At 40.8% G+C, this 13,253-nt stretch overlaps 1 protein-coding gene across 1 annotated transcript in view; it reads left to right on the top strand.

Annotated features, from left to right (window-relative positions):
- LOC115221788 (multidrug resistance-associated protein 1-like) overlaps positions 1 to 13,253 on the top strand; it is a 114,046-nt gene that overhangs the window by 24,480 nt on the left and 76,313 nt on the right. The window contains 3 exon segments of the mRNA XM_029792018.2: positions 6,222 to 6,407; positions 8,229 to 8,345; positions 12,996 to 13,124. Of these exon segments, the coding sequence (XP_029647878.1) occupies positions 6,222 to 6,407; positions 8,229 to 8,345; positions 12,996 to 13,124 (432 nt within the window).

Here is a 13,253-nt window from a genome sequence, read left to right as displayed (position 1 = left end):
AAGTTGAGTTCATGTCAACAGATGCCTTTGTGAATTTATGGGTTTGAGGACATTTTATTAATTTTTCAAAGCTGGAATAGTGTACCCTTATTTAGTCAGACACACATACCTACACACTCACACCCACTCACTCACTCACACTCAATCACTCACACACTCACTCACACACTCACTCACACTCACTCACACACACCCACTCACTCACACTCACTCACATACACACACCACTCACTCACACACACACACACACTCACTCACACACACACACTCACTCACACATACTCACACACTCACACACACACACTCACTCACTCACACACATACTCACTCACTCACTCACACATACACACTCACTCACTCACACATACACACTCACTCACTCACACATACACACTCACTCACACCCACTCACACACACACCCACTCACTCACTCACTTACTCACCCACACTCACTCACTCACCCACACTCACACACACACACACACACTCACCCACACTCACACACACACACACACACTCACACACACACTCACTCACGCGCACACACTCACACGCACGCACACACAAACACTCTCACTCACACACACTCACACTCACATACACAGCTGCATCTAACTGTGAAGCTAAATTCATCTGGGACCCTTGAGAGAAAGAGATCTAATCCTGTTTTTTTGATGACCCTTACATCCACCTGACATGAGCATAGGCTCCCCTCTCTATTACCTTATGTACACACGTACATACATGTTTGCGGAAATGTCTATGGGTGTGTGTATGTATAAAAATATAGGGATATAAATTTGTATGGATGTACACCCGCTTCTGTGTGTATGTGTGAATACATATGCATGTGTACACATGTGTATATGTATGTGTGTGTATATATATATATATATATATTATATGTAGAAAAATACAAACTGGGACAAGAACGTAAAACATTTAGAAGACAATACAAAAAACATGGACGGGTCATTCGAAGCCTTCAATCTTCAGTCAAGAACCGGATCATCCTAGCAATTTCGGCTGATTAATATATATATGTATATATGTATATATATATATATATACACACACACACATATATATACACACACACACACACACACAATATATATATATATACATACACACACACACATATATATATATATATATATATATATACATACACACACACCACACACACACATATATATATATATATATATATATATATATACACACATATATATATATATATACACACACACACACACATGTATATAAATGTGTGAATGTATATATTCACATATATAGACACACATGTATATATGCACACACACACACACACACTCACGTTCCTACTTATATATTATTCATGTGTTGTGTGACCTGACAAATTATTTTTATGATAAGTAATTAATTGTTGTACCATCAAATCGTTACCTAATTATTTCTTTATTTATATCATCTCAAGAGGATTGGAATTTAGTACACATGGTGGCCAAAGGTCAGAGGTCATCCATGAAAATAAACAAATAGTAATATCACCTACACTTTCTCACCTGTTTTACTAATTATCTTTCAAAGCTAGTTCATCATTATATACCCCCTGATTCATTCCCCACCTCTAGCTATCTCTACCCACCCCACCACCACAGTATTCACTCTTACAACTTCTAACCGTCCACACCCAATATTCTGTCCCCCTTCATTTCTACTCACCTGGTACCTCTTGAGGGATCACCCTGTTACCTTATCCCTACTATTTTGCATCTCTTTGCACCTTGTCCCCACTAACTCTTCCTTAATGTGAGTTGCACCCATACAGCTCCTCTAGGGTAGAGCCCCCCCCCCCTTCACTTCAGTCCTGACTGACCATGAGATGCACCTAGAATGTTACCCTCCGAGGCACGATTCAGGGCAAGGTTTTTTATAGAAGACCAGCAGTTGCCCCCATGCATACCAGCCTCTCCTCTCCATACCACTGATGTTATCCAAGGGAAAGACAAAAGCTGATACAGATTGGCACCAGTGACATCGCGACCCATTTCTACGGATGAGTGAACTGGAGTTACATGAAATGAAGTGTCTTGCTCAAGAACACAACACAACAGTCCACTCCAGAAATTGAACTCACTACCCCATGCTTGTGAGCGCAGTGCTTTAACCACTGAGCCATGTAACATCATGCTGTTCTTCTATGGGAAGAAAATTCTTCAGTTTTAGCCCTTTCTCTTATACTTTTAACCCCACTCATTTCCTAGCATAAATCTGCCTCCCACACTCAACTGTGACCCTCACTCATTCAACTGTAACCCTCAACTGTAACCCTCACTCATTCAAAGGAAATGTTAGTCTCACAAGCTGCACACTGGTCTCACTGGTGCTGGTGCCATGAAAAACGTCACCAGTTCTCTTCTAAAGTGGCTGGCACAATGAAGGTTTTAACATTCAAGTTCATTTCTGCTGTTTATAGCAGTGCTCGGAAGGAAGGTGTGTAGCGTGTGATTGTCGTATTGACCATGACAGAGAAAGTTGACATGGTGACACCTGCTCAGAGGCCTACGCAAAGTTGCTTGGAAGTGTATGGAGAGGAGTGTATGAGTCGCACACAAGTGTACGAGTGGTTCAGATGTTTCCAAGATGCCCGAAAAATTCCGAAAATATGTTGATATTGACGAACGTTATGAGAGGCCCACAACCAGCAGAACTGAGAAAAACATCACAGACATGTGTGCAGTTGTGATGAGAACTTGTTGAATCATCATTCGTGATTTATCAGAAGATGTGCAGATTAGTTACGGTTCAGTTCAATCCATTATCACTGAAGATTTTGGTGTGAGACGCGTGTCTGCCAAGTTTGTGCCAAAATTGCTTCCAGCTGACCAAAGGACACTGGGGGTTTCTGTTTCACAAGATTTCCTTGATTGTATCGAGAATGATGAAAACTCTTTGATAAGTTTGCATAAAGCACCGAGCAGGTATCGCCAAGCCTTTGGCAAAATCTGATGCAGATTTTCCGCTCAGCTTACTCTGTCATGGTCAATGCAACGATCACTCGCTACACACCTTCCTTCCAAGCAGTGCTATAAACAGCAGAAGTGAGCTAGAACGTTAAAACTTAATGTGCATGCACAGCAGAGCTCTAGGTCAACCTGTGCCAGGCAGCTTCACTCTGGGTGTTTTTGCTTCATTACCATGGCAACAATCCGGATCCTTATTGATCAGACCACGTGTATATATATATAAGAATGAAGAAAAGCTCTCCTTATCTTTGGAAGTGACATAATACGCTTTAACTAATCATTTCATTTTCATTTTACAGTCTGTTATCTTTTATCAGCTCAGCAAAACAGAAAAGCAAAAAAAAAAAAAATAAATAAATAACTAGGTCATGTGTTAAATAGTGTTGTTGTTGATAATGATGACGATGATGATGATAAATTGTTGTTTATTTGTGGTTGGTATTTTAATGCCAGGTTAAACTGTGATCACCATTGTCATCTGTTATGGAGCAGACCTAGAATCATAGCTATATATCAGCTGAGTCTATCTCCGTCTTTAATCTTTAATCTTTAATCACTGTGAACAGTGAGGATGGGGTGAGGGAAGGTGGATGCTGGGGTGGCAGTCAGTGTTGGCAGTGGTGGGGAAGTCGTAGGAGCAAAAGACTGAAGCCTTAGTTTTGATATACGCACACATACGTGTGTGTGTGTGTGTGTGTGTTTGGATTCAGAAATGTGAGGGGTGGAAGTACTCATCATCATCATCATCGTTTAACGTCCGCTTTCCATGCTGGCATGGGTTGGATGGTTTGACCGCGGGCCTGGGAAGCCAGGAGGCTGCACCAGGCTCCAGTCTGATCTGGCAGTGTTTCTACAGCTGGATGCCCTTCCTAATGCCAACCACTCTGCGAGTGTAGTGGGTGCTTTTTACGTGCCACCGGTACAGGTGCCAGGGGAGTCTGGCAGTGGCCACGATCGGTTGGTGCTTTTAACGTGCCACCGGCACGGAAGCCAGTCGGGCCGGGGCTGGCATCGGTCACATTCGGATGGTGCTTTTTACGTGTCAATACATAAATTAGAGTTCTACTTTTCTTTTTCCGTTCCTTTTTTTTTCTTTTCACACTTGTTTCAGTCATTGGGCTGTGGCCATGCTGGGGCACCACCTTGAAGGATTTATTCGAGCGCATTGACCCTAGTATTTTAATTTTCTGAAAGTTCGGCACTTATTCTCTTTGTCTCATTTGCCAAACTACTGGGTTATTGGAACATAAACAAACCAACACCAGTTGTCAATAGGCAGGGGGGTGAGAGCTCAAGCACACATGCGCACACACACACACACACACAAACAATGAGTTACCACACAATTTCCTTTTTAATTTAAATTCATACACAAGGCCTTAGTTGACCCAGGGCTATAGTAGAAGACCCTGATTGAAGGTGCCATTCCGTGAGATTGAACCCAAAACCACCTGGTTGTAATGCAAACTGTTAGTCACACAGAAATGCTGATTTGAAACTAGATCTTCCTTGCGTTGCCAAGCATTCTTAGTCAGATTCCACATTCAAGGTCTTTGTAGTTACCTCTATTTCCGGGTCTCTGTTTTTCCCGTGCCGGTGGCACATAAAAGCACCCACTACACCCTCGGAGTGGTTGGCGTTAGGAAGGGCATCCAGCTGTAGAAACTCTGCCAGATCAAGATTGGAGCCTCGTGCAGCCATCTGGTTCGCCAGCCCTCAGTCAAATCGTCTAACCCATGCTAACATGGAAAGCGGACATTAAATGATTATTATTATTATTATTATTATTATTATTATTATTATTATTATTTAAGGTGGTGAGCTGACAGAATCGTTAGCTCCTCCAGGTGAAATGCTTACCAGTATTTCATCTGCTGCTACATTCTGAGTTCAAATTCCATTGAGGTCGAATTGGCTTTTCATCTTTGCATGGTTAATAAATTAAATACCAGTGGAACACTGGGGTTGATGTAATTGACTAGTCCCCTCCCACCCAAGTTTCCGGCCTTCTTGTCCCTTCAGCTGAAAGGATTATTATTATTATTGAGTGAGAGAGCGGTGCATGCCATCAAAGTGACACTGGGGTAAAATATACGAAGCCCAGTATACCCATCATGACTACCCATCTGATAAGGGTACACCAGGCACATGCATCACAACCATATGTGCATGACTTGGTGATCTCATATCAAGATTAACAGTGCATGACCTTGCAGGTGGGGCCCAGTTTGAATTTTCTTCTGGTTGAGTAGCCCATCCCGCTCAAAAGGTCCCTGAATAAGGGTTGTTTATGGATGTTGAACGAACCACCCATGTTTCCAGAGGTGAATTATCCAAACATCCAAGAATTCCTTTCAACACACGGCTGTGAAGCTCCCCAACTACTTCTGCTCGTGATCAGAGATGCAGATATCGTCAGCCACTAAGGGACATGCTCAACTGGTTAAGGTCAAACAACTGACAAGCAAATCTGTGGTATTGAGCAGAATATTTGCTGTAGCCCATCTTTTATACCAAGACAAAACAATGTACATGATAACACTTCCAATCAGTTAAGATCAGAAGCCATGAGAGCCACTGCCTGGTACTGCATCAGGGTATTTATTATTGTTGCTGTTTTGACATAGGTTTGTTCTTTTTCATGATAGAATTTATGTGGGTAACACGTTACTACCTGTAACCTTAGGTATCCACAAGCTTTCAATAGCCTTTCGCCTGCTTAAGACCCAACTGATAATCTTTCCTGTCCCTCAGAGACAAACTTTCTGCAGAAGCTCTATATTAATTCCTTGAACCATTTGTTTATATTTTTATTTACAGTTCCCAAAGCAACAATTATTATATAGGCACAACCTTTACAATTTTTATATTCTAAATTCTTGCAATTTCAAATTAATTTTTACAATTTATTATTATTATTATTATTATTATTATTGTTATTATTATTATTATTATTATTGTTATTATTGCTACTATTATTATTGTTATTATTGCTACTATTATTATTGTTATTATTGCTACTATTATTATTGTTATTATTGCTACTATTATTATTGTTATTGTTGTTGTTATTATTGTTATTATTATTATTGTTATTATTATTGTTGTTGTTATTATTGTTGTTATTGTTATTGTTATTATTATTGTTATCGTTATTATTGTCATTATACAATATAACATTGATGTTTCTTGTTTTGTCATCCATCCAGAACACATCTTTGACATGGGGTGAAACCAAATGGCCAGAACTCACACAGTGTTTTCAAGACACCCTACTAATCTGGGTGCCATGTGGCTTCCTTCTGCTCACCACACCATTTTATTTGTACTACCTACTCAGGCAAAAAGACAGAACTTTATCTCGTCCGCTCACCACACTCAGCGTAGTAAAACTGGTAAGTCACTGCAATTGTTACCTTTTGTCCTTGTTATTTGTGCGTAAGCATTATTGTGCACATATGTGCAGGTGTATGCAAGTATACATGTGTGTGTGCATTACTTCAGCATGCCTGTGTATGTACAGCTATGCTACATGGCAGTGAAACATGGGCCTTGATTTTGGAGGATTTGTAAAAGCTTGAAAGAAATGAAGCCAGCTGGATGAGTAATGTCAGTGTGGACAGAGGACAAAGTGTAAATGATTTAAGAGGAAAACTGGGCATAAGAGGCATCATATGTTGTGTGCAAGAGAGGAAACTGTGCTGGTTTATGTGATGCGTATGGATGAGGGCAGATGCAAAAAGAAGTGCCAAGCTCTATGGAGGGAACTTGTAGAAGGGGTAGACCTAGGAAAATGTGGGATAAAGTGGTGAGAAAGGATCTTCAGCCACAGGGCCTCACTGAAGAATTGACAAAGGATCAGCAAAGGATCATGATTTGCTGTACTTAAGATCTGTCAAGCTAAGTACAATTGCTGCCATCCATACATACAGGCTTGTCTTTTACTGGTGTGAGTGCCACATAAAATGCACTTGTGCCATTGCTGCATAAACAAACGCATGCTGGTGGCACATAAAAAGCACCCAGCACATTCCATAATTTGGTTGGTGCTAGGAAGGGCATCCAGCTGTAGATATAATTGACAAAACTTTCCCCTCAAATTTTTGGCCTCATGGCCATCTCAACCTCAATCAGGGCTTTATCACTCTTTGGAGAAGAACCCCTCCCTGGACTCTGTCCATCACTGTCTTTGGCCAGTCATGGCTGTGCTAGTTACAAACGTTATACGAGAAATGGACAGCAGATGTGACAAAGTTCTGAACTGAAGGACTGTGCTCTAACTAGTTACATTCCTATTTCAAATGACTTTCAGGCCAACTTTACTTCCCCTTCCTTCAGGGTCAGTAAAATAATGACCAGTCAGGAATTGAGGTTTACCTTTGGTTGCATCCAGAAAAGGCCACTCGACTGATTGGCATAAAATTACTCAGACATGCTGTGTCTTCTCACTGGCTTTTGTAGCACTACTATAACAGCCTCTGTTCCTAAGGACCAGCTAGCCTTGTGCCACACCCACCCAGGTACTTTTGACTCACTTGTCTCACTTCTCTCCCTTTGCATATAGTATCCAACACTGGGATGTGATCCTTGATAGTGAGATCCAGTTGTTGGGGGTCTAGTCATGTGCTCATCATCATCATCATCGTTTAACATCCGTTTTCCATGCTAGAATGGGTTGGACGGGTCAACAGGAGTCTGGGAAGCCAGAAGGTTGTGCCAGGCCCAGTCTGATCTGGCAGTGTTTCTACGGCTGGTTGCCCTTCTTAACGCCAACCACTCTGTGAGTGTAGTAGGTGCTTTTTACATGCCACCTGCACAGGTGCCAGACGAGGCTGGCAAACAGCCACGATTGGATGGTGCTTTTTACATGCCACCGGCACGGGGGCCTGGCAAGGCTGGCAACGGCCACAATTGGATGGTGCTTTTGATGTTCCACCAGCACGGAGGCCGTTCATGATAAATGGTGTAAGAGCAATGCGATGATGGTTCCTTCATCTAAATAACACTGGTGGGTGGTGGTGTTGGCGAGGATAGCAATCAATTATATGAACACCCCACCCTCCACCAATTTTGACTGGTACTCTATTTCATTATTTCATCTACATCCACCCTGAATGGTGAAGAGCAAATTTGAACCTGGTGAAATTTGAACTCAGATAGTGAAAACAGCTGGCAGAAGTATTTCTTTTAATTATTTTGTAATTTGTTTCTTTCAGATTGGATCCCTGCTCCTCAGTGTCCTAACATTTATCGACCTTACAAGTCGGGTTTATAAAGGAGACCAACATGCAGCCGTTATATACTTCTCGCTGGTGCTGCTGGGGGTGTCATACGTAAGTGTTACTTTTGTATTTTTACCGTTTCATTATATATATATATATATAACTAATGTAGGATAAAATTTTTTTCAGGAAAAAGAAATTTTATCAATGGCCAGCATATCAAAAAATACCTTTAAAGGTTAAATTTATAAATAATTTACAAGATAAGGGCAAAAGTTGTCAATAACCATTATAATTTATGCGTCTCGAAAAAAACCAATAGAAATGTCTAAAAAATCTGTTATTACCGTATTGGTCCCAATTTCAAGGTTAATTCATAAGAATTTTCCCCTCTTCAGCGATAAATACGTGAGATATAAATGGAATACTTACTCATACCCAATTATAATGGTTATTGACAATTTTTGTCATTTTTCGACATATTTGGCATTAGAATTTTTCTTTTGCCCTTATCTTGTAAATTATTTATGTATATATATCATCATCATCATCATTTAACGTCCGCTTTCCATGCTAGCATGGGTTGGACGGTTCAACTGGGGTCTGGGGAGCCCGAAAGCTGCACCAGTCCAGTCAGATCTGGCAGTGTTTCTACAGCTGGATGCTCTTCCTAACGCCAACCACTCCGAGAGTGTAGTGGGTGATTTTATGTGCCACCGACACAGGTGCCAGACGAGGCTGGCAAACGGCCACGCTCGGATGGTGTTTTTTATATATATATATATATATAACAAAGTGAAGTTGTAAGGTGCCGCACGAGTGGAAATATATATGAAAGAAGGTTTGAAAATGCAATTTTAAAGATGTTTATTCACTTGACTGGTTTCACGTTTTTAGGAAAAGATTGTCAAAAGTAAAATGTAAAAGCTTTGTTGTGCTAAGTACTGGTTGTCACAAAATATTACAATACATATATACATTCTTTGATAATAATATGTTAAAATCAGTTTGCAAGGAAAAATCTTTCAAGACACTTTATTTCATGTTGCTCCAGTTTACTCAGCTGTAGAAATGAGTTTCAACATCACAGGTGCCAAGCTGTATCAGCCCCTTTGCCTTTCCCTTGGATAACATCAGTGGCATGGTGAGGAGAGGCTGGTATGCAGGGGTGACTGCTGGTCTTTCAGAAACAACCTTGCTCGGACTTGTACCTCGGAGGCTAACTTTCCAGGTGCAATTCCATGCTCATTCATGACCGAAGGGGGTCACACCCATAGGGGACTAACACACACACCACACACACATACACATACAACCAGCCTCTTTCTGTTTGTCTCTCATGTTCACTCACAATGCTTCGGTTGACCTGGGCCTGTAGTGGACAACGTTTAGCCAAGGTACCACATAGTGGGACTGAACCTGGAACCATACACCTGAGAAGTACACTTCTTACCACTCAACCATTAATATTTTTATTTTTATATTTCGCTTCTTCTGGGCTACAAAATCTAAAATACAAACATAATAAACGCATAAAAAAATTGAAAGTCTGGGAACTAAATGAATGAGATTCTTTATATTAGTTATTTATGTTGTTTGTTGTTCTCATTTCTTTCTTCGGTGTGTGAGAAACGAAAGAAAGAAACATAGACTTCTTCCATTCAGAGGTAGAGGTGAAGATAAAAGATTTAACTGCTGACTCATGGACCGCAAGTTCAGGTTACAGGTGTTTGAGTCTGTTTGTGAAACACGGGATTCAATGAGTCATCAGAATCTATACATAGTAGAATTTCTTTGATATTAACCTGTTCAAGGCCATTTGTACCCAAGTACTTATTTCTGAAAGTTGCTCTCTGTATTCCTGTGCACTTGTTTCCATGTACAAGGCCTTCACATAATAATTAAAATACTCAATCATATATCACTTTTTGAGCGTGACTGTTCGCCAGCCTCGTCTGGCACCTGTGTCGGTGGCACATAAAAAACACCATCCGAGCATGGCCATTCGCCAGCCTCGTCTGGCACCTGTGTCGATGGCACATAAAAAACACCATCCGAGCATGGCCATTCGCCAGCCTCGTCTGGCACCTGTGTTGGTGGCACATAAAAGGTACCCACTACACTCATGGAGTGGTTGGCATTAGGAAGGGCATCCAGCCGTAGAAACATTGCCAGATCTGACTGGAGCCTGGTGCAGCCTTCGGGCTTCCCAGACCCCAGTTGAACCGTCCAACCCATGCTAGCATGGAAAGCGGATGTTAAACGATGATGATGATGATGATGTTCTCCTCAATGCAAGAAGTATAAACAGAAAATTATTATTACAAAGGACTTGGTACAGGATATAGCAAAGAACAATCTCGGATATTCCCTATATTATGTTGCTCGTAATTTTCATAAGGATAAATGTGTATATCCGAAATTATTCACTGCTATTTCCTGTACCCTCTTTTTTTTTTTTTTATTCTTTTTACTTGTTTCAGTTATTTGACTGCGGCCATGCTGGAGCACCGCCTTTAGTCAAGCAAATCGACCCCGGGACTTATTCTTTGTAAGCCCAGTACTTATTCTATCAGTCTGTTTTGCCGAACCGCTAAGTTACGGGGACGTAAACACACCAGCATCGGTTGTCAAGCAATGCTAGGGGGAAAAACACACATATATATATATACATATATAAGACGGGCTTCTTTCAGTTTCCGTCTACCAAATCCACTCACAAGGCTTTGGTCGGCCTGAGGCTATAGCAGAAGACACTTGCCCAAGGTGCCACACAGTGGGACTGAACCTGGAACCATGTGGTTGGAAAGCAAGCTACTTTCCACACAGCCAAGTCATTTATAATAATAATTTCCTGTTTATACTTCTTGCACTGAGGAGAACGGTGATATATAATTAATTTAATTTAATCAAATTATTCTACCATGAATTTGTATGTTTTAATATCACTGTTTGAAACGATTGTATGCCTGTATTAGTTAGTTAGTTAGTTAGTTAGTTAATTTTTTGGCTCAAAAGGCAAAAAGCAAGGCCATGTAGGGGGACATGGAGTTAAGTACAGGGTGTTGTTCATGTAAATAGTTCAGGCCACTTGAGGTCAAGGGAGACTTTGAACAAAGCGGTCGTCGGCATCTTCACCATCTCGTCTGGCAGTTTGTTCCACGGATCCGCAACCCGGACGGAGAAAGCTCCTCTCTTTCGATTGAGATGAAATCATCACAGGTAGAGCTTTTCGGAGTGACCCCGCAGCTGACACTCTGGAGCAGGAGTGAAAAACAGCTCTTTCGAGAGGTTACACTTCCTGCTTGTGATGTTGTGAGCGAGAATGAGATCACCACGTCGGCGGCGTTTTTCTAGAGAATAAAGGTCGAGCGTCTTCATAAGACAAATTCTTGAGACCATAAATTCTTTCAGATTGTAACATCTCTTCTCCATTATTAACAAATTTATATAGTTTTATGGGATGCCTTTGCATAAATTCACATAACACACCATATACAGGTATTATTTTCATATTCCTAAACTTATGCCAGTAAGCTACCAGCAAAATATGAAGAATCTTTATTAGAAATCGTTTTTTGGAACGGTCCAAAATAAAAGGGAGAAATATAATTCGACCTTTTCACACACACATAGATGTATTTATGTGTTTGTGTTGGTCCTCCCAACATTGCTTGACAACTGGCAATGGTGTGTTTAGGTCCCCGTAACTTTGCGGTTCGGCAAAAGAGGCCGATTGAATAAATGCTAGGCTTACAAAGAATAAGTCCTGGCATCCATTACTTCCAGCATGGTCGCAGTCAACGGACTGAAACAAGTAAAAGAATAAAAGAATTGATCTACAAGAAATATCTCCCATATTCAGTTCAATAGAATTCAACTGCTTCAACACATTATCTGTGTGTGTGTCTGTGTGCGTGTGTGTGTGTCTGTGTGCGTGTGTGTGTCTGTGTGTGTGTGTGTGTAAGTTAAAATTATATTATGTAATAGAAATTTATACAAAGCCAGTGGTTCACCAACTGATTGGGGTACTGGGGTACCCCAAATCCTGAGTTAACCAAGTGGTCAGAGATGAAAACAACAATAGGACTTTCTTATTTCTTTATTGCCCACAAGGGGTTAAACATAGAGAGGACAAACAAGAACAGACAAAGGGATTAAGTCGATTACATCGACCCAAGTACACAATTGGTACTTAATTTTATCGACCTCGAAAGGATGAAAGGCAAAGTCGATCTCGGTGGAATTTGAACTCAGAACGTAACGACAGACGAAATACGGTTACGCATTTCGCCCGGCGTGCTAACATTTCTACCAGCTCGCTGCCATATAGCTAAATGAATACCTGTCCTTCGATCAACAGTGGCTGATGATGTGAATAGTCGTCAAAACAGGCAATGGCTCATGATGAAAGGCAGAGTCGACCTCGGGGGAATTTGAACTCAGAACGTAACGACAGACGAAATACAGTTACGCATTTCGCCCGGCGTGCTAACGTTTCTGCCAGCTCACCGCCTTGATAACAATAGGAATTTCTGCTTTGCATATCACATAACAGCTGAACATCCTGTGCTGTTGATCGGAGAAGGAGAACGCAAATGTCTTCTGATCTTCCGAAGAACAACCAACAAACCATGAAACCTAATACGCCATTTTTTTTTCCAGACTTCAAAGACATTGAAGTAACAATGTTTAAATTCTTTCATAATTCTTTATCAAATCTAATGGTTTTCTGATTCTTATCCTTTTTATTTTCTTCAGGGTGTTGTGGCGCTATTGACCGAAATTGAGCGCCGAAGAGGAATGCTTTCGTCTGTGATTCTCTTTATTTTCTGGTTCATGCAGTTGGTAGTCAACATCATTCCATTCTATTCCAAGATTGAGCTTAAGGTAAGACATTCAGGCCTTTGTCCTTCATTGGAGAGGATTTCTCGGATCTTTTCGGTTTGAACGGCAGTTTTTAACATAATTTCTAGGTAACTAAAAGATTTTAAACTTTGTATAATGGTAGAATGTGTT

This window comes from Octopus sinensis, linkage group LG18 (genome assembly GCF_006345805.1).
Source record: "Octopus sinensis linkage group LG18, ASM634580v1, whole genome shotgun sequence".
Lineage (NCBI taxonomy): Eukaryota > Metazoa > Mollusca > Cephalopoda > Octopoda > Octopodidae > Octopus > Octopus sinensis.
Note: the sequence above shows the minus strand (reverse complement) of the source record. Positions and strands in the feature narration are given on the sequence as shown.